This window comes from Pelodiscus sinensis, chromosome 1 (genome assembly GCF_049634645.1).
Source record: "Pelodiscus sinensis isolate JC-2024 chromosome 1, ASM4963464v1, whole genome shotgun sequence".
Taxonomy (NCBI): domain Eukaryota; kingdom Metazoa; phylum Chordata; order Testudines; family Trionychidae; genus Pelodiscus; species Pelodiscus sinensis.
In genome coordinates this window covers 250,026,777-250,051,990 of record NC_134711.1, presented here as the reverse complement: position 1 = coordinate 250,051,990, position 25,214 = coordinate 250,026,777, and the positions used below count along the sequence as shown (strand labels likewise).

Here is a 25,214-nt window from a genome sequence, read left to right as displayed (position 1 = left end):
TAGCAATACTGCAAACCCCCCCCCCCCCCGTTTCCCCCCCAATAATGACCTTGTGGTCCCTACCCCCAACTGCCTTTTGGATCAGGATCCCTACAGTTACAATATGAGGAAATTTCAGATTTTAAATAGCTGAAATCACAACATTTTGGATATTTAAAATCCATTGACCCTTGAATTTGACCAAAATGGACTGAATTTGGTAGGATGTTTTAATGTATATGCACTGACTTTTGTATATACTTTTGTAAGAGTATTTTCTTGGCCTTGCAGAACCGGTTTCTGGCATTCATAAGATTAATACTATAATAGTGTATCCAGTTCTGGTGTCCATATTTTTAAAAGGATGTTGAAAAATTGGAGAGGGTTCAGAAGAGAGCCACAAAAATGACTTGTTAGAAAATTCTTAGTGAGATTTAAGGAGTAGAGAGATGTTGTAGGTCAGGATTTACTGTTGTGCTGTCCTGACAGATCTTCTGCTTCATCAATGATAATCAGAAGGCTGTGTGCGTGTGTGCTGTGTTGACTTGCACAGTTAGTTAACACAGCAGTCACTGAGAGCCCCCAAAGATCACAAATCTGTTAAGGATCGAAGGCACCAAGCCAGGTTTAATGTTAAGCAAAGTACAGTAGTAGACTCTACCGAACCACTACGCGTATATACCCCATAAAAGTGGACTCAGCTCAATCAGTGGGAGGTCCCACTGCCTCCTTAGCTGGACAAAGACTGTCCCCCTCTCTCCAAGACGCCACTTTATGTTCAGGTACAAACAAGTTACAAATCACTCCTGACATTGTAGATTGCTACCCTCTGATGCTACTTAGATATTACCCATTACTCTACACCTCCTGGTTCAAGTAGAACATCTCTATCCATGCTGTCAGTTTAGACCCTTTTATGAACCTGGGTCGATATCGATGGGGAGTGTGGGTACCAAGGTCTTTTTTTAATGAGCTGATGGTACCATCCTTTTGGAATATGCTTTCAGCTTAAGACCAGTACCAATTACTGTTTTACACCTGGGCTTATTACCAATTAGAGTTTTGCATTCAGCCCTGTTCGTGCCAAGTTCTGTGAACAGGGGCCTGCCTCTTGCTCACAGCTTAGCTTTGTTTTATATTAGTCAAGTTTTGTCCATTGTTAGCTAGGCCTCAGGCTTCAAACTGGGCCTGTGCTACTACATGGGCTTTTGTTTCAGACCCTCATCTTACTACAGGATGTAAAATCCCATTTAATTGGTAATAAAAAGGAAGAAAAGGGGAGAATAAGGGGCAAGGCGGGGTGGAGGAGGAGGAGGAGGAGTGAGGGAATGGGTAATGGGGAGGGGAGTTTGGAGAATCCCTCGTGTGGGGGAGAGAGGTAGAAACTCAGCACTGAAGCCTCCTGTGAAGGGGGAGTAAAAGGCTGACTGCATGGGGTAGGCGGGAAGGGGGGGGTGAGTGGGTGTTGGCATTGGGGTGTGGGGGAGACAGAAGTAGTTCGTACTGTGAGGTCGGGGAGGTGTGGCTAATTTGTGTGTGCACTTTGTCCTGTCCTAACTCCCAGCTAGACTTCTGGTGCTTGCTACTTTAAGAAGCAAGATTTTATCCCAGCCTTCACCTGGGCTGGGGGGAGTAGATTACACAGGGGTAGGTGGAGGAAGGACTGTTGGTGACTTTAAATAGTATCAGTGGCATGCAGACCCTTAAATAGAAGTGAATAAGTTAAATTTAAAAGTTCTTAAAAGTTGCTGACCCCTGCTCTAGAGGATCAGAGTGGAAACTTACCTATGATTCAGGCTGGATTATACAGTAGAAGATTTATCTGGCATGTTGCAAGAATAAGGGGTGCCAGTTAATCAAATATCCTGGTTAACTACAGGTGCACTTGTGTATGTGATACTAAAATCAGTTTTCTATTCTCTAGAATTTCAGTTTTATGACAAATTTTGTTTAACTTTTAGTAGCAGAGTAGGAAACAATTAGGCTGTGTCTAGACTGGCAAGTTTTTTCCGGAAAATCATCTGCTTTTCCGGAAAAACTTGCCAGATGTCTACACTGGCCACTTGAATTTCCGGAAGAGCACTGACGATCTCATGTAAAATCATCAGTGCTTTTCCGGAAAAACTATGCTGCTCCCGTTTGGGCAAAAGTCTTTTTCCGAAAGACTTTTGCGCAAAAGGGCCAGTGTAGACAGCATAGTACTGTTTTCCGCAAAAAAGCCCCAATCGTGTGAAAGGCGATCAGGGCTTTTTTGCGGAAAACCGAGTCTAGATTGGCCACGGACGCTTTTCCGCAAAAAGTGCTTTTGTGGAAAAGCATCCTGCCAATCTAGACGCGCTTTTCCGAAAATGCTTTTAACGGAAAACTTTTCCGTTAAAAGCATTTTCGGAAATTCATGCCAGTGCAGACATAGCCTTAGGGTTTCGGCAGCTAGAAAGAAGCAAGGAGAGATTGTGGGATAATTATCCTGTTCATACTAAAAAGTTAAGCAGAGAAATAATTAAGGGAAATCGGTTTGAAATCTAAAGATTGCAAACAGCCTGTGTATGCAGTTTCCCTTCGGAGCTTCAGTATGTAGCCTTCTGAAGATTCAATAAACACTATATTGATTGCATTCAGTTCATGATTTCAAGATTTACTTTGCAATGTTAAGGCCTAGCTACATATTTGTAATTGAAAACTATTCTAGTCCATAGCTCTTTGGCAAGAGTGGATTCTGTGACTATGATAATACAGAATATGTATATATACCTGGTTATAAATAGGAGCTGAGAATTATTGTGGGTGACCTTTTGGAAGCAGTTGTAAAAGAATTTTGTGGCTGTTGAAGTTCATTCTGTTTATTGGCTAAAGGGAAGGATATGCAATGTTGCAACAACCCTGATTAAAGTTTGGCTTTGGACACAGGTGTGAGATTCTGGATGACCATTTGGGCCTTTTAAATTAGACTTTTTTTCAAGCCTTGATGTCTAAAGTTCAGTTCCTTAATTCATAGTGGAGCATATAAATACACGAACCCTGACTTTCAAAGGAAACAAAGTACTTGCAGCTCCAACTTCAGTCATTTGGTGCTCAGTGCTCCTGAAAACTTAATTAGGCCACTTATATTTAATGTAGACGTGTGACTTTAGATACTCAGGCTTGAAAAATTGACTTTTTGCTCTACTATTGCCTACACTTTACATGGATGGGCAAGTTGGACATAATCACTGAAATATGAAGAAAAATCACTGTGTACATTATACAAGTGACCAGTTCAGATGGGTGGAGGGTACTAACTAATATAAAGTTGACCTGTCTTCTATGATGCAGATTAAGCTACTAACATCCTAATTGTGTTGAAAAGCAATATTGCACAGGTTGAACCTCTCTAGTCAGGCACCCTTGGGACCTGACCGGTGCTGAACCTGGGAGGTCAATATTGTTTAGCAGCATTACTTACACTGTTAGTGGGCTCTTATAAGCATTTAGGAATAAATTAGAACTAAATACCAGCATAGAATATTGAGCCAGGAGTGGTGACTGTAATCAAACATTATGGTACCACGGAAAACTTAGCCACAACCATAAGTGGACATCTGGCTAAATAAAATTGTGCTGGACCATGGATGTTGCCAGGCTAAAGTGCCAGACTAGAGAGGTTCAACCTGTATTTATAAATTGGCGAACCAAATACAACTTGTTTTCTTTAAATTATACTAGTGTAATAAAGAACAAAACCTGGTTAATAGTGATACAAATAAATATGTATTATATTGATAGGGTAATATCCAAAGGAACAAAAATGCCTCTTAGGACAGTAGTTCCCAACCTTTTTAATCCTGGGGTTGGGCAAACCCATTCACAAACTTTCAGCAGATGGTAACATTTTATTTGCATATTCATTATGCAAATGATGAATATGCAAATAAAAATTGAAGTCCCTCAAAAGCCCAGCCCTCACCTCTAGAGCCCCCCACCTTTCCAGTAACCCCCAGCATCAGCCACTGACCCCAGAGTTCCCTGCACCCAACTGTTCCAGTGCAAACCCCCATCCCAAATGCCTCCGTGCTAGCCCTTCCATCCCTTAAAGCGTCCACACACCACCAGACCATCTAGTACCAGCCTCCTGTTTCCAGAACCCCAGTGCAACCAACTCTCCCCGAGTGCCAGCCCCTAATATTAGCCCCATTCTCAGAGCCCCCCTGTGCCATCCCTGCCCCATAGCCCTCCCCCCCACTACTAGGTCAGCCTACAGAGCCACCCAGAACTAACCCTGCTCCTGGAGCCCCCAATACCTGCCTTGCCCCTCCCTCCGCCCCCTCCCCCCCACTTAGCCCTGCGCTGCTGCCCGCATGGCTGCAGCTCTGGTGGCTTGGAGGCTGGAGTACACCACCCAGTGCCTTCCCTCCCGCTGCAGCTGTTGGGAGAAGCGTGTTCTGCCCCACCACTCAGCCAACCAGAGCTGGGGGCGTTTCCGGATTCAGAAGCGTGGCTCGCTGCACAGCGGGAGGGCCATGCAGAGCGGCTCCGCATGGCCTTTCTGCCACGTAGGGAAGCACTCTTCTGCGTCTGGAAGGAGAACCTGCATCTGCCCAGTGCCGGTTGGCTGAGAGGCAGGGCAGGACATGCCTTTTTCAATAGCCACAGCGAGAGTGGTCTACCTCAGTCCCCAGAGCCACTGTGGCCCTGCAGCCACAGGTTGGGCTGTGGCCCAGCGGTTGGGAACCGTTGTCGTAGAATATAAAGAGCAAAAGACTTATCTTTTACCTTAGAGATTCAGTTTTTTTCCTGGAAGGCACTAAACGTTACTGCAGAGCTAGGGGAATTTTGGTACTATAGTATCAAGACTGCACGTCTAATCAGTTAACTAAAGCCTCCTTGCCTTTTAACTTGAAATAATTTTGAACAGACAACTTTAAACAGTTGCTGGTTATAAAATAATAGATATGCTTTTTGGATGTTATACCTGTTAAGCTGACAAGATGCGATTTTTACCATTTAAGCACTATGTACTCATTGTTATGGTTTGATTTTTATAAATTTTAAGTGTCTGTCTGGCCCCCCCCCCCTTGTTGATTCTGCATATATTATTACCGGTGGGAACTAGTCACACAGAAGAAATAGACCCCATAGTCTTCAGCGCCAATGAACAGCCTGAATCGATGTGTATGGTTGGTTTTTTTTTAGAATGCAGAATCTCTTCATAATCTGGTATATTTGTAGCATCAGTAAAAAGCAAATATTTTAATTTCATCTCAACTTTCTTATAGGCTGTAAATGACTCCTGTTACCAAAATGATGACTCCGTTCTAAAATCTCTTGTGGAGATTGCAGATACTGTACCAAAATATTTACGTCCACACTTGGAGCCTACATTGCAACTAAGTCTAAAGGTAAATCCTGAAATTACAACTAGAAAATTTTTATTTGTTAAACTTTTGGTCAACTATTTAGCTTTAATATTTAATATTTGCAGTTGTGTGGGGACACCAATCTCAATAATATGCAGCGTCAATTGGCCCTGGAAGTAATAGTGACACTGTCGGAAACTGCTGCTGCTATGCTGAGAAGACACACAAACATTGTTGCGCAAGCTAGTAAGTAAAGTACTCCTGTTCTCTATTAACAGTTTAAAAGGAGACAAGTTATTTAAGCCAGTGTCCTACGTCGTAACTAGAGCAATAACCTCACTAGACATTCAGTGCTGCAAAACATCTGTCAACATCTGCAAGCCCCTGAATAAGTTTCCTAATACTTTTTATCGTGAAGGCTGCCACTTAAGCAACTCTATCTGTTTAGCTCTTGCTCATGATTTTGTGACTGCCTCCAGTCTGCAGCTAGATAACCCTTCTAGAGTAACTATAGCAAGTGCTTATGGGGAAAGTGATAGTGATGTGCTTTTACTTAGTTGTTACTTGATACAGTTCAGAATTGAATAGGTGGTTTCCCATAGTGGTTTTCTATAGATCAGAAGTGCTAAATTCCAAGCATCTGTTTAGGCATCTGTGTCTTCATTTTTGAGTGTTGAAGGCTCTCACTTAATGTTAGTGGGAGCTGTGGTTATGCTGCATCTTTGAAAATTAAGCAGTTTTTAGGTGCTTAAATATGGGGTTATGTGTTAGTCCAAAATACTGATTAAAATCTAGATTGTAAATTCTCTGGGAAAGGCATCATGCTTGTCCAAAGTGTAGCATACGCTTTTAGACACTAAAAATAACTCTTAGCTGGGCAGCCCAACAACAGAGTACTGTTTTTATATGAATAACAATGCATATTGTTCCACCTGCCAGACTTTTTTTGAGTGGACAGGGCACTGAAATAATCAAGTCATGCTCTCAGACTTTTTTCTTCACACCGTGGTAGTTGAATAGACTTTGGTGCCCTATATGCTTGGTCCCCGAAAATTATATAAGGCAACTTGATATTGTTCTCCTGCAAGCTGAAAAAGCACTGCTTTATGCTTGTAACTGTTTTTTAAGAGATGTTAATTGTCCAGAAAGACAGAAGAAAAAGATTAGCACTGGCTATTTTTACTTATATTTAGAACAGGGGTGTCCAAACTTTTTTCAAAGAGGGCCAGATTTGAAGAAGTGAACATGCGTGAGGGCCGTCCCTGCACTCTCAGCCCCAAGGCGGAGGGCCCGCAGGGTTGGAGGCGGGCGGAGAGCGCAGGGCACGCTGGCCTCACGGCGGCCCAGGGGAAGGGTGAACCCGCGGGGGAGCGGGGCTGCGGACGTGCCCTACAGGGCAGGCTCTAGGACCATGGAGGCCATGGGCGGCGGTGGCGCGGCCGGAAGCGGCGCGCTGGGCGCGCCAGTTCAAAGGAGCGCCGGGGAGCCAGGAGAGGGGGAGGAAGCGGGGGCCGTATTAAATCGGAACACGGGCCGCAATTGGCCCGCGGGCTGGACTTTGGACATGCCTGATCTAGAAGAACAAAACTGTGGAGGTCAAAAGCATCTGCATAGTGTGCATGAAAAGCAAGCCTTTTGTAGTGGTGTTTTTTCAGAAGTCCTTTATATTAACTGTTACTAGTTTCAGTAGGTGTAAATGTTTTAATCTATTCTCTAGGGTCATTTGTATTCTTCCAGGTTTTTGGAATCTTAGTCTACCCACAGATGCAGTTATCCACATCTAGGAATTGGTGTCTGCGGAGCACTATTTCTAGAAGACTCTGTGGCTAAAGGGCAGAGCACGATGCTGCCACTTCCAGGAGTCAGCATCCTATACAGGGTTCTTGTCCATGTGACTGTACCACACCCAGCCCTGTTGCCAGCGGGGGCTTTACAACCCCAGAAAGGAGACCTGGCAGAGCTAGGAGTGGTACAATCGCACGGCCAGGAGGCGTTGCATGCATGTGGTGTTGGCTCCTAGGAGTGGCAGCACCACTCTCCTCTCCTTAGGCTGCAGAATCTCCTGGGAGTAGAGCCCTGTGGGTCAGCAGGTTGAGTCCTATCACATCTATAATTTTTTTTTATTGTAGTAGCTTATTCTTACTGCCTTAATGCATAGGCTTCTGGTAGCATACACTTTTAGACACTAAAAATGCATCACATTAATACTTTGTTGGATGTGCAAGAGGTTCTTGGTGTGTAGATTAAAGTGATTTACCCCAGTCAGAGGCTGTGCCCTGTTCAAGTGATTGCTTATGTCCTGTGTGTGTGTGTGTGTGTGTGTGTGTGTGTGTGTGTGCGCGCTGCATACATGGATCATCAGAAGGATTTTTCCCTCAGCAGTGCCTGTTGGGCCAGCAGGGGAGCCCCCTGGAGCAGCGCCTGTATATTGGTGCATATATGCCCCAGCTGGCCCTCCATCCCGTCAGTTCTTTCTTACCGCCCATCATGATCATTGGAATACATCTTGCTTGCCTAATAAGTGCACCTTGGCGATTCTCATTCTTACTTAGCAGTTTCTAATTCACTTTTAGCGTTAGTTAGTTCATTGTTAGTAGTAGTTCATACTGTAAATAGCTAGGGATGCAAGCGTAAACCCCAGTGTGCCTTGTGCGGGGCATGCCTGGGTCCAAAGGCTTAAAGCCTTGTGCTAAGTTCCTTAAGGCAATGCCCTGTGGAGATCCCCATGAAGCCTGCCTAAAGTGCCTCGGAGAAGCCCATCTTACAGACAATTGTAAGATCTGCCATAATTTAACCAGTGGTCCCCAACGTGGTGCCTGCGGGCACCATGGCGCCCACTGGGCCATTTCTGTGCACCTGCTGAGTGATTGGGGCTGGCCCCTGGGCACGTGGCGCATGGGCAGCCCCTGAGCACACGGCGTGTGGGCAGTCCTTGGCGCTGGCTCCGGGAGTGCGGCGTATGGGTGGTCCCGGGTGCGTTCCTTCCCCCCCACCCCGGTGCCTAGCGCATGAGTGGCCCCACCCCTGGGCACCCAGCAGCCCCAAAAGGTTGGGGACCACTGGTTTAAGCCCTTACTAAGTGGGAGAGACTCTCGGCTGAAGATCCTCCTAATGAGAGGTAGTTCTGCCTGGCACCAGCTGCTGAAGTGGCACTGGCCACCCAGAGCATAATGGCCTCAGTTTGGAGGTACCAAAACATTCTCGCTTGTTTCTGGTGCCACAATGCACCACAGCCCAACACTGCTCCCAGTCCCTTGAGCTTCAGAAGAAGCAGAGACCTAGCTGGGGCAGGCCTCCATTGAGGCATACAGCGAAGGTGCATCCACAGCACCCAGAACACCAGCTCCTGGTTGGCACCAGTATAGCCCACATTAGGACCCTAGCCTGGATGAGGACCTGGCTGAGGTGGACTGGCCCTCCACACTGGACACGTTTGAGACTACGAGGGAACTCATTGAGTTAACCTATTCCCTGACCTCTCCTTTCGGCATGGTGAGAGGGGCAAGACAGTTGGCCCTCCCATGCCAACCAACTGGTACCCAGGTCTTATGAGACTGCACTGCCCTCTTCTCCTGGGGCCGTTACCAGTGCACAGGACCCCAGCACTGCCCTTCATCTCAGCCCCGTCAGTGGACATGCCCCTGGACCACCCAATGCCGCTGCTTCCACCGGGGCAAACTGGAGTTGATGGCCAGGCATACTGCTTGGTCCTGCTCATGGGCACTGCCCTGGTTGGCCTCAGATTATTCCACTCCAAGGCAGAGTTTTCTCCATGGATGGTACATCCCATTCACGCTCCTGGCACCACTCGTGGCACTGCAGTGTTTCAACTCAGCCTCCTCAGCAGTCATAGCCATCTCAGTGGCAGTCCCCTGTGCAGTGGCCCTTCTGGACCCCTTGGGCTTACCAGCAGGCCCAGGTCCCTCCTGACCAGTTTCCACATAACCAGGCCCTAGGGCACTATCATCGGTGACCCCACTATCCCATGCCCCTCCATCTGTCCATTCTCAAGGACCCCAGTAAGCCATCTCCCAGACCTTTGGGAGATGGGGTGGGGGAGGAGGGCTGGAACCAGCACATATTGTGGGCATGGAGCTGTAAGTTGCCTCCCAAGATCTGGAGCAACACCATCAGCAGGAGGAGCAGGTGTTGAAGGAATCCTCATCCTCTTTCCCTGATGAGGCACTGAAGAGCTCCATTCCATCCATGTCCTTGATGGACTCGAGGTCCCACCAGGATGTCCTCAAGCTCCTTGCACAGAGCTTGGGGATCCAGGCTGAGCGGGTTAGGGATATAAAATTTCGATTTGACTAATCAAGCATCCACTATTTGATTAGTTAGTAAGGGCACTCTGGTTCAAGAAGTTTTTCAGGAGCTGGGTCTGCTCCTGAATGTGCCCAAATCGACCCTAGTGCCTACCCCAGTAATAGTTTGTTGGCGCCAGTCTGGACTTGAGGACGGCCAAGGCCTTCCTTCCCAGATCCTGCTTCCTGGTAACCAGGTCGGCTGTCTGGGACATGCTGATGTTCCCGATAACCAGGGCCTGCATGTGCCTTTTGTGCCTAATGGCCACCTGTACCTATGCTATACAGCATACCAGGCTCCACATGCACTGACTGCAGATGTGACTGGTGCAGACTCACAACCCATCCTTTCATGTGTGGGACAGAGTGGTAACATTTCCGTTTGATATCCCTTGCTCCCTGGACTTGTGGACCCAAGAGGTAGAGGTCTGTACTGGAGTCCCATTCTCCAGTCTGCTACCAACCCTCTGGCTCTTGACGGATGCGTTAGATACCTTGCATCGCATGTCTCTGAGGTGGGGCCCCCCAACCGGTATGTGGTCGAGATCCCGACTTGAGCAAGTTGGTCCTTATCCTGTCCGACAACACATTGGTGGTCTCGTACATCATTAGACAGACTATGGCCTGCTCTCCTCACCTGTGTCTGGAGGCCCTTCACCTGTGGGATCTCTGCATTAGGGCAGATATCCACCTGATTGCCTCCTATCTTCCAGAACACTCTGGAAGACCGGCTGAGCAGGTCCTTCTCTGGCCACGAGTGGGCCCTTGGGGGATGCAGCCCTAGGCATCTTCCACAGGTGGGAGTTTCCCTGTCTTGACCTGTTCAACATGCACCAGAACCGGAAGTGCTCAGGGTTCTGTTCTCATGAGTCTGGAAAAGGGCTCCCTGGGAGATGTGTTGCTCATTCCCTGGCCCGGGGGTCTGCTGATCCACTGGGTGCTCCTGCGGGTGTGGGAATTCAGGGCCTCCCTGATCCTCATTGCACCCGCATGGCCCAGGCAGCACTCCTAAGCCTGTCGTGTGAAAGTCTGGTCACGCTCCCACTAGTACCTGACTTGATCATGCAGGACTTTGGCAGATTTTGCCACTGGGTCCTGTGGTCCCTGTGCCTCATGCCATGGAGCTTCCACGGCTGACAGTGGTGGAGCTTCAGTTTTCTACCCATGTGCACGAGGTATTGCTGGGGAGCAGGAAACCTTCCCCTAGGGCTACTTATCTGGCTAAGTGGAAGCAATTTTATATCTGGTCTACCAAGATGGGGGTGTCTTCTATGGACACCCCAGTCCTCCTGGTCCTAGACTATCTTCTGAATCTTAGGATACAGGGGTTATCCTCCTTGATTAAGGTTCACCTACCAGTTATTTTCACCTTCCACCCGAGTGGCAGGGGCAGGACCCTCTCTGCGGACCCAACAGTGAACAGATTTTTGAAGGGTCTACACAGGCTTTACCCGCACGTTTGGCAGCCCATCCCCCAGTGGGACCTCAACCTGGTCCTGTCTAAACTCATGGGGCCCCCCCTCCCCACATTCAAATCTCTGGCGATGGGCTGCTGGTGGCCATCATGTCAGCCAGGCATGTGTACAAGCTAAGCGCCCTTCAGACCTCCCCATGTAGTTTTCTTTAAGATGGTGTCTAACTGCCGAAGGTGGTGTCTAACTTTCATGTGTCACTGGAGACTTTCTTGCCAGTTTTTTTTCCCCATGAGTTGGGTAAGGAACAGGCATTGCACACTTTGAACATGGGGAGGGCTTTAGTCTTTTATTTAGAGAGGACAAAGCCCTTCAGTAAGTTACCCCAGCTCTTTGTTGCCATCGCAGAGCAGCTGAAGGATCACCTAGTCTCAGTGCAAAGGATCTCCTCCTGGATCACGGCCTGCATTAGGGAATGCTACAAGTTGGCAAAAGTTCCAGCCCCTCCCCTTACAGCCCACTCTACTAGAGCACAGGCCTCTGGCAGCTTTTGTGGTCCCACGTACCGATGCTGGACTTCTGCAGGGCTGCCACGTGGCCCTCTGTCCACACCTTCACTAACCATTACATGCTGACACATCAGGCAAGAGAGGATGCTGCCTTGGTTAGGGTTGTCCTCTGCTCAGTCGAAAGTTAGAACAACCCCCGCCCCCCCCCCCCCCCCCCCGGTTTCTGATTTGGAATCACCTACATGGAATGGACATGAGCAAGCAGTCGAAAGAATGGTTTCTTACCTCATAACTGTTCTTTGAAATGTGTTGCTCATGTCCATTTCAAATCCCGCCTGCCTCTGCTTCTTTGGACTAGTCGGGAAAGAAGGAACTGAGGGGGTGGAGGGCCAGCAGGGGTATATATTGGCCAGTATACCAGCATCAATCCAGGGGTCTCCCCTGTTGGCCAAATGGGTACTGCTAAGGGAAAAATTTCCAACTACGCATGCATGCTGTGCGCGTGCACCTTCATGGAATGGACATGAGTAACACCTCTCGAACAACAGTTACAAGGTAAGTAATTGTTCTTTCCTCCCTTCCTCCCCCACCCCAAGGTCCCTTGTTATTTGTGTGGCAAGTCGCAGGGACAGCCTAGCCCAACGCCTAAAAACAGGCAAAGAAAATGGACCTCTTCAGCTGAAAGACATATGCTTCTGGTGAGCTGCAGCTCAGGATTGCCAGCCTGCCAGTGCTCCTGAGCTGCTATGCCTATAACACCAGGTTGGCCATGGAGAAATTCAGAGACCTTATGTCTCAAGTCTCACAGTAAGAGTTGAAGGCCCTGTCAGAGGAGGGTAGGGTCACTTCTTGTGTAGCCTTGCAGGTGGCTCTCACTTGACAGATACGGTTGCCTATACTATGACTTCAGGACTGGTTCTATACTGTAGTTCTTGGCTCCAGATCTCCAGTGTTCCCCCTGAACTCCAGGCTACTATCCAGGACCTTCCCTTAGAGGGGGCAGGCTTTTTTCAGAGCAGACCAACAACCGTTTGCATGGTCTAAAGGACTTGAAAGCGACCCTCAAGTCCCTTGGAATCCATGCCCCCCACAAAGGTGTTCTTGTAACTCCAAGGGCCTGTCACCCCCTCCCCATCAAGAATCCAGACTGGAGTTCACCAGTATTAGGGGTAGGAATTCAGGAAACCGGAATGGCAGACATCGCTCTTGTTCTTCTTCCGACCAGGGGCAGGACCCTTCACTAAATCCCAGGGTCCATGTCAGGGATTTTTAAGGTACGAGCGAAGAGTACCAGTCATTTCAGCCCTACTGTTCCTGTACCATTTATCCAATTTCCACCATGCCTGGTGACCACAACAATGGATCGTTGGGTCCTGGACACAGTACAAAATGGATATTCTGTCCCATTTCTCTCCTAGCCTCCTTCCCACCCTCCTTCCCTGTCCCTCTTCAGGGACCGCACTCACGAGCATCTCCTACACAAAGAGGTGCAGCAGCTCCTTGACCTAGCAGCAGTGAAAGTGGTTCCCATGGAGTTCAGGGTCAAGGGGTTTTATTCCTGCTGTTTCTTGATTCTCAAAGCCAAGGGAGGTTTATGCCCCATTCTTGTCATCAGGAATCTCAGTGCTTTCATTGCCAAGACAAAGTTCAAAATGGTGATGTTGGCATCTATCATCCCTTTCCTCAATCTGGCAGACTGGTACGCTGCCCTCGATTGAAAAGATGCTTATTTCCATATATTCATCACCCCCGATCACAGATGCTTCTTCCATTTCATGGTGGCCCAGGACCATTACCGATTCACTGTGCTCCTTTTTGGTTTTTCACAGCCCTCAGGGTTTTCACCAAATACATGGCAATGGTAGCTGCTTTCCTCTAGAAGTGCAGAGTTCAGGTCCACCCCTATCTACACGATTGGTTGGTTCAGAAGCTCTCTCCTTAAGTACTGGAGAGCGTATCCCTGATTCAGGGAGTCTTTTTAAATCTGGATCTTGTGAATGAGGCCAAGTCCATCCTGGTCCTTACACAGATGATAGTTTGTCAATGCCCTGCTGGACTCTACAGTAGCCACGGCCTCTTCCAAGGATTCCATCCTGCACCTGCAGGTCTCCCCGTGACCACAGCTAGAAACTGTTTGAAGCTCCTCAGCTTCATTGCAGCATGAACGTATGTAGTGCAGCACACCAGACCCAATCTCCACCCTCTACAGCTGTGGCTATTTCGGGTTTGCAGCTTGGCCTTCCAACCAGTGGACATGGTAGTGACAGTTCCAGCAGACATCCTAATCTCCCACGACTGGTGGCTTCAGGAGGATGTGGTTTGTGCTGAGGTCCCATTCTTCTGGCTTCTGCTGTTGCTCTGTCTAGTAACAGCTGTGTCCAAAACCAGATGGGGAGCCCACATTAGGGACCTAAGGATGCAGGGTATGTGGTCCCAGTCGGAGCTATTGCTTCATATAAATCTGAGAGCAGAGTGGTTCACCTTGCTTGTTGGGCAATCCTCCAGCTAAAAACAGGAGTGTCTTGGTCCCACTAGACAATATGGCAACAATGGTTTACATCAACAGACTGGTGCTCATTCCCCTCCCCTGTGTCAGGAAGCCCTTTTTCTCTGGGAGTTCTGCATAGAGTGTGGTATTCACCCGGTGGTCTCAGACCTCCTGGGGGCACAGAACATTGGCTCAGCAGGTCCTTTCAGGTCACAAGTGGTGCCTTTGAACAGATGTCACCATTCACATTTTTCAGAGATTTGGGTTTCCCCACGTAGACCTTCTTGCGACCTGCAGAACAGGAAGTGTCCCCGTTTCTGCTCCTTCGTGAACCATGGCTCGGGGTCTCTGGGGAACGCTGTCCTTACTCCCTGGCTTCTCATTCTGCTATACACATTCCTTCTCTTCCCCCATCCACAAGGTGATACTAAGGGTCAGGAAGTTTAGCACTTCTCTGATCCTGATAGCATTGGCTTGGCAGTGGCAGCACTGATCTATATTCCTTCTAAGCCTCTTGGTAGAGCAGCTGATTACCCAGACCTGATAATGGAGGGCCACTGAAGGCTTTGCCATCTAAATCTGCAGTCCTTGCATCTAATGGCCTGGGGCTCCATGGTTAATGGCACTGGAACATGAGTGCTCGGATGGGTTCAAAGGGTCCTGTTGGGGAGCAGGAAATCCTCTTGTAGAGCTGTGTATCTGGAAGTGATTTTCTATCTGGGCTGCCGGGGGGGCGGGGTGTCCGATGGATGCCCTGTTCAATATCTTCTGGAACTAAGGGTTCAGAGTTTACCTTTGTCCTCGGTCAGTGTACACCTGATGGCTATCTCCATCTTTCATCTGTGCTCTCAGCAGTCCTCAGCCTCACCAGGATCTGAAGAAGTCCTCTGGTGTAACCCTTCTCCAACTCCTCACCTGATGAGGCTATCGTGGGGCCTCCAGTCATCTCCCTGGATGATTCTTAGGCCAACCAGGAATTCCTAAGGAAGGTGGCCTCCAACCTGAATCTTCAGGCAGAGGAACTTGAAGAGCAGTGTTGCTTGTGCAACTCAACTCTGGCGAAGGCTTTCCCTCCACCTGAGCAGGTTCTAAGCTCTCTTGGACATCATGACCCTGCTAGTTGCTTTTCCCATAACTACAGCCAGGAGACAGGGTGGTATTGACCTATGTGGTCAAATTGGTCAAATACCTCAAGCTCAGGAAGCACGCCAGCAACTGCTGGCGTGGGAGTATGTGCCCTCCTGGCACTTCCTTGGGAGGGTGGTGAACATTCTGGCTTTGATCCTCTGCTCTCACCTGATGGAGAAGCCAACACAATATCTGCCTGGAGGCCCGTCCCCTCCCAGGCATGAGGAATTTCTTGGCCAACCAGCTAAGCAGGTCGTTTGCTTCTTCTCACCATGCTTGAGCTCTCCATCCACAGGCCCTTGCCATGCTCTTCTGGAAGTGGAGCAGTCCCTAGGTGGATCTCTCTGCTACAGTACACCACACTAAATGCCACAGCTTCCACTCCAGGAAAAAAAACAAGCTACACAGGGTCCCTGACACCTTCTCATCCTATGGTTGAGTAGCCTGTTCTGTGTTTTCTCCAATTCTCGTCACCAGGGTCTTGATGAATATCAAGCAGGCCAGTGCCAGGGCAATTCTCATTACACCTGCATGGCTCTTCCATCACTGGTTCACCACTCTGCTTCTTATGTGGCCCTTGCTGCTTTACCCTGACCCAGACTTGTCATCGCTCCACCTCATGGCATAGCTCTGCCATGGCTAAATGTAGAGGAACACTCATGATCGGCAGCTGTTCAGCAGGTCCTCCTGGTAAGCTGCAAGGTTTCCACCAGGCAGAAATGTGGCAAAACAGACTCAGTTTGCTGTGTGGGTTGAGCAGAGAAGCCTCGCCCTGGTGGAGACTCCTATTCAGACCATTCTTGATTTTCTCTACTTAAAGGTGGAAGGCACTCCATCAACTGATGGAAGGACAGTCTGTGTTTTCGCATGATATCATGGCTGGGTGGATTGGTTTTTTTTTTTTTAATCAAGAAAAAATAGATTCAAATTAAACGTGCTACTAGTTCACATTTCTTAAACCAATAATGCAAATCTGATCACTAAAACCTGTTAATTTACAATGTAGTACAGCGTTTTACGACATCTAAGGGTATAGGTTTGTAAATTTTCAGATAATTTGATTATTATTTAGGGAAATAGTACATAATACTCTGTCAAGTTGCAGATGCAGCAGCAGTACATTAGGAATGGTAAAAACGAAATCATACATAAACACAATAGCATTCGTATCTTATTAAATTAAATCTTATATTACATAAATAATTGCAGTAGTCTCTTGGGTTGCTGGCTGACAGCTTTCCTTAAACTTGTTAGAGTTAATCAAATTTGAAAATTAACAGACAATGCTCAGAACACTAAATGTATAGTGTCCTTAACTTCTACAACTAGCTCTGTTTCCTCCACTCCCATTGTCATTTTGGTTCATAAACTAAAACAGAAATATGAATTTTCCTGCTTTTTCAGCTCCCAATTGATTTTAGATTTGTACATATGCCATATTTCAGTGAATAACTTTTTAAAGTTATCATCTATACCACATAAACTGTCCATCCAAAGTTCATCATGCAGGGCAGGAGAACTAGAAAATAGTCTTTTAGTCAGTCATGAAACTTTTTCATCAGCCAAAATGCAGAGCTTTCCTTGTGAAAGCTTCCATAGATCGGTACACGCACATCCTAATTCAAATGGCAGGTTTGTTATATATTGTTAGATCTTTCAAATGGATGTTGGCAGCCTTTACTTTACCAAAGTAATTTTTCCCTTTGCAAATTAAAATTCTTCAGAAGAGTTCCATTGTCATTTTTCTATGATGAAAGGGTATTCCTAATTTCCACCCTATGGCTATAGATTAAATGTTACTTTACTATACTGTAACTTCATTGGGCTGTTTTCATTTTGTTTAGTTCTTCAGATGTTAGCAATGATGGTTGACTTGGAAGAAGATGAAGATTGGGCAAATGCAGATGAGCTTGAAGATGATGATTTTGACAGGTATTTAACAAAGCAGTTCTCATTTTTTAAAGAAGGAACTCTATAGCATACAGGTGACCTGCTGTCTGCAAAATAGGGAGGCAGCTTGTTTGTGTCCTGCACTCCCCCACTCTTCCCGTCCACCTTCAGCAGCAGCACACCTACTTCTACTTTTTATAGATAGTGGAAGTGAAAATAGAAGCCTTGTGGTATAAGTTTGCACCGCAATTAGCAGAAAATAATTTTGAAGTGTAGAATTATATGCAGTCTGGTGTCAAAAGGAAAAGAAGCAGAAGCAGTTTATTCTTGGACAGGAACAATGCTGAAAGAGGGTGAGCATAAATAGTAGCGGGTTTGTTTTTATGTACACTAGCAGATGTACTTGGTATTGCTTGTGTCCTTAACTTTTTTTTTGTTTTTGGCGGGGGGTGGGGAGGTGCACGAGTTAGGGCACAATGTGGAGGGTGCAAGAGTTGGGGCAAGGGCTGAGAGGTGTGGAGAGCTCAGGATTCAGGGGGCTCATGGCAGCAGGTGGAGTGCAGAAGAGTGGGCAGAGGGCTTGGGGGCTCTCAGGTCTCCCTGAGGGTGCAGAAGTTTGCAGTTGGGGGGGTGCAAGGGTTGGGGCCAAGAGGGGGGTGGTAACTTAGGTTTCCCCTCTGGGGCATGAAGGTGAGCTGGGGGAACCCTGGCCAACACCAGCATGGGAACCTTACCCAAGACCAGTGGCAGGCAACATAGCCCTTCATCCGGATGGCCACTGTCGTACTGGTGCGGCCACCCTCCTGTGGTCATTCTATCCCTCCCAGCAGCCAGCCCCCTCCCTTTCTGTCCTATTGAAAACAGTCCTGTTCCAAGCACATCCTGTTTTCCTGGCACAAACAAACCCTAAACTTGCTTTAAGTTGGGATAAGAGGAAGCTGCATACCAAAGTTGGTGGTCCTAGCTCTTACCATTTAGGAGTTCTTGAACAAATGGATTCATGGACAGGGGTGGGTGGGTGAGTGTGTGTAATAATAAATGAAAAAATAGCTTTGTATTTAAAATTTCTCGAATTGAGACCCCAGATATAAGCATTTATATCTTTCAGATTCCAACTTAAATTTTACTACTACTTTGAGTGATGTCTCCATGTGTGCTACACTATAGGTGTTGGTTCACCCTGGCACCGCAGATCGGAGTTGTGTACAGTAGTAGCCGGTTGGGCCGTACATGTGCCTGTTTTGCACGTGCATCCCGACCCCTCCTTAGAGAACTACCACAGAATTTTAACTGCGTCAGTCCTTTTTTCTCTTTGTTTTTTTTTACATTTTCAGCCTTTTAAATTTTACTCACTACTACTACTACAGTATCCTTTTTCCTCTCTTTAAAAAAAGAAACAAAATACGTAATATTGTAATCTAATAATAATATGACACTGTCAAGCTCCCCAGGCTTCAAGAAATGCAACACGTGACGAGAGGCCGTGCCAGCCTCCAGTGGCCACTCCTCATGCGTTCACTGCCTTGGTGGGGGTTATATTCCGCAGAAATGTCCTCACTTGCTGCAGCAAGTGAACAGCCCAGGCTCATAGAGATAGGGCGATGAAGCTCCGCATGCTCCTCTTCAATAAGGCTCTTCAGCCTTTGGCTACTAGGCACTCCACTGCTCGTCCTGAGCTGCCCAGGGCAGAGAAATGGCACACAAGTTCACCAGCGCCCAAGCCAGCTTCAAAGAAGAGACTTCCCCCCCACTAGGTCTTCACCACCATTGACATCGACCCACATTAGCTCTGGCGATAAACCAGGCTCCTCTGGAACCAGGTATAGCCAGCAAGCCAAAACCATGGAACCATAGGACTGCCGTGAAACAATGGCAGCTGTGGCACCAGCACCCTCAGTGCCCAGCAAACAGAAGGATACCAACGAGCCCTTATCAATGGCACCAGCAGCACGGATTTCTCAATCTATGCCAACAAAGGCTCAGGTAAAATCGAACCGTCCCTCCCCAAGCCTGGAACTGACTTTTTTGCTGGTACCGCTATTATCATCACTAGTGCTGTGTTCGCTGGCACCCAGGCCAAGTCCGTTGCACTCTCATAATATTTGTTATACGTCCCCAACTAGAACTTCAAGGCAGTTTTCCCTATCTCCTCCCCTGTCCTCCAGGGACTTGATTCATTCTATTCAATTGCCGGTGCTGTCGGTCCGAAGTGTATCTCATGAATGTTTCAGTGTCTTCTCCTGTACACATTTTTCTCTGGCAAGGTTGCACCATGATAGATACAGACACTCTCGTTCCTATCACTATTTTCCACCTTGGAGGACCAAATGGAGGGTACCCTCCATGCCATTACTGTCACTGGTCCCCATATTGCAGGCATTCCATTTCTTGCCACTACTTGAGTGGCCCCCACACACCATACTCAGGCAACTGCCTCCCTCACAGCAATTGCACACTGGTACCATCTCAGCAAGATGTAGAAGAGGGCCAGCTTACAGATGAGGACATTCAGTAGACAGGCACGTCCCCTATAGACCAACCTTCCTTGTCACCAGACAAGGCAGTCTTACCGGGAGATATTCCCCCCTCGATGACATTAAGCAATTTCAAGAGGGTGGCTTACTATCCAGCAAGTGGTACTCAGAGGTTGCTGGCAAGCAGTGTCATTTACTTAATCTTCAACTGACACAAGGCAAAGAGTGCCTCTTATTGATGAAGCCATCATGGAATCATTGATGAAATATGGCAAACACCTCCCCCCCCCAAATAAGCGGGAAAATAACCCTGGTGTGTGATGCCACACAACAATAATCTAAGCTTCCACAAGAACAACCCACAGGATAAAAAATTGAAATGTATGGATATATTTGAAATAAAAGTTTATTCCTTGTCCACGTTATTTCGTATTGCGATTTATGCCGCCCTTCTTTCAAATCACGACTTCAATTATTCCCTGTTAAGTGAGCTGATGGAACATCTTCCAGACAACAAGAGGCCTATAATCAAGTCCATAGTGCAAGAAGGATACATAATGGCCTGCACATTCCTCTAGTTATCATTGGATGTCATGAACACAGCAGTACTGTCTACAGGTACATCAGTTGTTATTCATAGAGCCTCTTGGCTCCAATCTGCTGGGGTTCCTAAAGAGTGTGGAAAAGGTGGAGGACCTACCCTTTGATAAAGAAAAATTGTTTGCTGCCAAAACAGATGAGGTGCTTAATTCCACTCCTGGATCACTCTCTGAACGTTGGGGATGTATATCCCACCAAACAGATGTAAACGATACACACCTTTTCCTCTATCAACGGCAGCGAGACTTCACATATTCAAGAAGTCACAACAGATCCTTCAATCAGAGCCTCTCCAAGCCAAGAAATCAGAGGAAGAGGCAATAAAATAACCATACTTCCGCTCCCTACAATAACAAGCAGCAGGTCTGAAGTCTTGGTCGGGGGCATGCATGACCTCTCCCACAACCATCTTCAGAATTGTCCTCCTACTTTCCATCATTGCTTATGCCCTTTTTTTTCGTGACCGACCAATGGGTTTTAGAAATAAAATGGTTTACTCCATCCCATTCCTTTTGCTTCCTCTACCCTCCCCAATCCTCTTGTCCCTCTTCAGGGACCCCTCTCACGAGGTCCTTCTGCATCAAGAGGTTTATCATCTCTTAGCCATTGGAGCCATCGAGAATGCTCAACCTATTCAGAGGCAAGGGATTCTACTCCAGTTACTTCCAATGTGTTTCTCTGTAAAGCACCCATTCAAGATGGTCACGTTAGTAACCATTATTCCAGCACTGGATGAAGGAGGCTGGCTTGCAGCCCTCGACCTGCAAGATGTTTACTTTCATGTGATCATACATCGTTCATAGAAAATGCCTCTGTTTTTATCATTGCATCCGAGCATTTCCAATATCATGTACTACCATTCAGCTTATCTTCGACTCCTCATGTTTTTCCCAAGATGCTAGTGGTTGTTGCCGCTTTTCTTCATCCGAGCATGATCATCTCTTCTCCTCTCTTCCCCCCCCCCCCCCCAATCTTGACGACTGCCTTATAAAAGGGACATCTCTAGAGGAGACCTTCACATATCTACAACAAAAGACCCATTCCAATCCTTAGGTCGTCTTAACGACCAAAAGTCTACTCTGCAGACAACTCAATCCTTAGAATTCATCGGTGCCCACCTAGACTCCATTCAGGCCCGTGCCTGCTTACTAACTCTCAGATTCCAAGCAATTCAGGATCTTGTCACCATATTTACCATTAACCCTTCATTTATGGTCCTTATGCGCTTACAACTACGTCCCAGCGAAACATTGTGGTCCACAGAATTTTCTCGTCTCCTTCCAAGATCCTTGCCTCCCTCAAGTGGTGGACCAGTCCCACCAACTACTGTCAGGGGTACCTTTCCAACGCACTCAACCATCTGCAGAGATCACAACCAATGCTTCAGACACAGATTGGGGAACCCACCTAGACAGTTTTTCTGCCCAAGGCCGCTGGTCCAAACATGAGAACTTTACACATAAGCATTCTGGTGCTCAGGGTAGTCTTCAATGCCTGCAAACGCCTTCAAACATGAATAGCAAATCGTACAGTCAGAATTTTTACAGACAAATGTTTTAACAATGTATTACATCAATTGTCAAGGTGGAGCTTGATGCCCTTCATTGTGTGCTGAAGCAGTCTGCCTTTGGAACTAGTGTGATTTGTTGGCAACACACCAACGGCGGCGTACCTGCCTGGCATCCACAACCTTACTGCAGACTTACTGAGCAGACAGTTCAATATGGACAACAAGTGGCAGATCAGTCCCCATATCATCAGATCTGTCTTCCATATGTAGAGATTCCCTCAAGTCAACTGGTTTGCTACCCGCAGCAACACAGTATATCACAACTACTGTTCCAGAGTGGACATAATACGGGAATCTTTCGGAGATGCTTTCCTCGTCTCTTGGAAGACCAGCCTCCTCTATGCCTTTTTCCCCCAATTCTACTCATCTCGAGAACCCTCGACAAGGTCAGGAGGGACTATGCCTAGGTAATCCTCCTAGCTCCCTCGTGGCCTAGGCAGATGTGGTATCCCTTTCTGTTTTTAAGGTCTCTTTGATGCTTTCTGCCCCCTCCCCTCAATCCAATTGCTCATTGTTCAGATCTCTTGATTCAACACAGGGGTGCCCTTCTGCATCCCAACTCTCAAAGCCTGCACTTGACATTCTGGCTCCTCGCTGGTTTCAAATCCCAAAATGTGATGTTCCGATAGAGTAAAGAGAGTCCTTCTCCGTAGCAGATGTGCTACCCACCCACACCACCTACTTTCATACATGGAAGAGATTTTCCGCATGTTGCACACAAAAGCAGGTAGACCTGTATGAGGTTCCACTTCCTCTCATTTTAGACTACGTGTTCAACCTCAAACAATCCAACTTGTCCCTCTCCTCTTTCAGGGTGCACTTAGCCGCTATTAATGCATTCAGTCCACCACTCCAGGGACACTCCTATTTTTGCTTATCCTGTAACTAGCTGATTTTTTGGAGGTCCTCCATAACCTATGCCCACCATAGAGACCTCTGCCACCTTCATGGAATCTTGAACAAGTCCTTGACATGTTGACCAGACTTCCATTCGAGCCTCTGGCTACTTGCCCTCTTCACATTGACAGCCAACGGGGTGTTCCTTCTTGCAATAACATCCACATGTAGAGTTAGCAATCTCACCACCCTTACTGTGGCTCCTCTACACACAGTTTTTACTCAAGACTTCATAATTTTACATACTCACCCATCCTTCCTGCCGAAGGTCTCATCGGACTTCTGTGTCAATGATTGTTCTCCAGATGTTTTACCCTAAACTGCACTCGTCTTCAAAGGATGCCCTGCTCCATACTTCAGATGTTTGAAGGGCTTTTGCCTATTACATTGACCGCACCAGAGGCTTCCGCACTTCACAACAATTATTCATCTCAACCAATTTAAGGGCAAGCCACTTTCCTCACAACGTATATCCAAAACTATTGTAGCCTGCATCTGATGTTACACTTTATGAAGCTCACAGCTTCACAAGAGTAGTCTCTACCTCCCCAGCCTTCCTATGAGGTGTCTCTGTTGGGGACATCTGCTGAACTGCCACATGATCTTCAGACCATACTTTTATGAAACACTATGCGATTCTTAAAAACCTCACTAATGATTCCTCAGTAGCTACAGCAGTATTGTGTACTGTCAGCACCAGGTGACGTCGAGGCCCACCATCCGCTTGTAACTCACAACTGCTACAGAGTCACCTACAGTGGAGTACCCATGGGGACCACTCAAAGAAGAAAAGGAAGTTACTCACCTTGTGCAGTAACGATGGTTCTTCAAGATGTGTGTCCCTGTGGGTGCTCCATTACCCGCCCTCCTCCTCTTTCTTTGTAGGTGTTTTTCTATTTTTCTCTCTTTCTCTCTCTCTAGATACTCAGGCGTACATGAGAAACTGAGGAAGTTTTGGGCCATGCACACGAAACAGGCGCGAATGGCACAAGGCACCTAGTACACATGCACAGCCCAACTGGCTACTGCTGTGCAAAACTAGAATCTGCGGCGCCAGGGCAATCCCACACAGACGGTGGAGCACCCATAACACACATCTCAAAGAACCGTCGTAACTGCACAAGGTGAGTAACTACTTTTTGCTTGCAGGGATCTTTCAGACATGACAGACGTATTGAGGGGATAAACTTTTCGAAAGAACTGTTGGACCTATTGACTTTTTACATGATTTTGAATTAATTATGAACTTTTTTTAAACACTAACTTTAGCAATGCAGTTGCTGGTGAGAGTGCGTTGGACAGAATGGCATGCGGCCTTGGAGGGAAACTTGTTCTACCTATGATTAAAGAACATATTATGCAAATGCTCCAGAATCGTAAGTATCTTGATGTATTGTTTTAGAGTCATGGATAATATGACTTTTGTAAAGGCCTGTTCAGCTACATAGTACTTTGTGTTAATAATTCTTTAAAATTATTAATAGGTGCATATAAAGCTCTATAGATATTGTATATAGACTTAGCGATGAGGAGTCCTGTGGCACCTTGTAGACTAACTGAAGTGTAGGAGCATAAGCTTTCGTTGGCAAAGACCCACTTCGTCAGATGCATGTAGTAGAAATTTCCAGAGGCAGGAATAAATATGCAGGCCAGGATCAGGCTGGAGATGACGAGGTGGATCCAATCAAGGAGGATGAGGCCCACTTCTAGCAGCTGATCTGGAGGTGTAACTTATTCTTTAGCAGAAGTGGAATTTCAAACATTTATCTACAGTGGGATGAACTTTGTTCCACTTTCCATGGTCTAGCACAGTGTTTCTCAAACTGCTCCGTGAGACATCTCCAGGGTCTCTGCGAGACATCTCCAGGGGCTCCACGAGGTTGACAAACTGGAAACGTCGATAGGTACAACACATACAATCAGTGGACCACTAGGGCTCTGCATAAGTTTTTATGCATGTAAAGGGCTCCAGGGCCCAAAAAGTTTGAGAACCACTGATCTAGCATATTAAAAGTACTGAAGTAAATTTTCCCTTTAAAACTTCGGACTTTCTCTGGATTGAGTCATAAATGAGAGTACATGAAAGAATTTTGATTTAGATAAACATGAGTTTTAGAACTATATACACTGTATAGGAGTAGTGTGCAATTTTCAATTATTTCAGCAAACATTGAGGGTTACTTACAAGTACAAGTGGAATTAGTTTGACAAGATAAATGTGCTACACATTGTCGTAATTGGTAAATAACACTTCTGACATTTCTCTGCACACCGCACCAAGGATTATTGAAACTAGCCTCCAGATTAGAGTTCAGGCAGCTTGCCAAAACATTGAGGCCATATAAACTGGCTTCTTCAATGTTGAAACTTTTTACAGGACTCCAGTCTGAAGGTGTCTCAATCCTACCTCTTCTCATAACTACTAAATTAATACTAGGAATATAAAATCCCGTTTAATTAGTTAGCTAGTTAAATGTTAAATAAACCGATTAAACAGCGCAGGCAGTGGGGCTGCTCTAGACCCAACCGGATAACCATTAGCATCCTTAATTGACACTTCTGGGGTTTTTTATACATTAAGGTGCAGAGCTAATACATAGATTCTTTCTTATCTATCTGGAATGCACAGA

The 25,214-nt window shown here is 46.8% G+C and overlaps 1 protein-coding gene across 2 annotated transcripts in view; it reads left to right on the top strand.

The window, feature by feature from the left end:
- The window catches only part of IPO5 (importin 5), a 127,367-nt gene that overhangs the window by 20,734 nt on the left and 81,419 nt on the right, over positions 1-25,214 (top strand). For both annotated transcript variants that reach the window (XM_075918783.1, XM_006119706.4), the window contains exons 7-10: positions 5,232-5,354; positions 5,438-5,558; positions 16,998-17,085; positions 23,854-23,960. In XM_075918783.1, the coding sequence (XP_075774898.1) occupies positions 5,232-5,354; positions 5,438-5,558; positions 16,998-17,085; positions 23,854-23,960 (439 nt within the window). The remainder of the gene's footprint in view (positions 1-5,231; positions 5,355-5,437; positions 5,559-16,997; positions 17,086-23,853; positions 23,961-25,214) is intronic.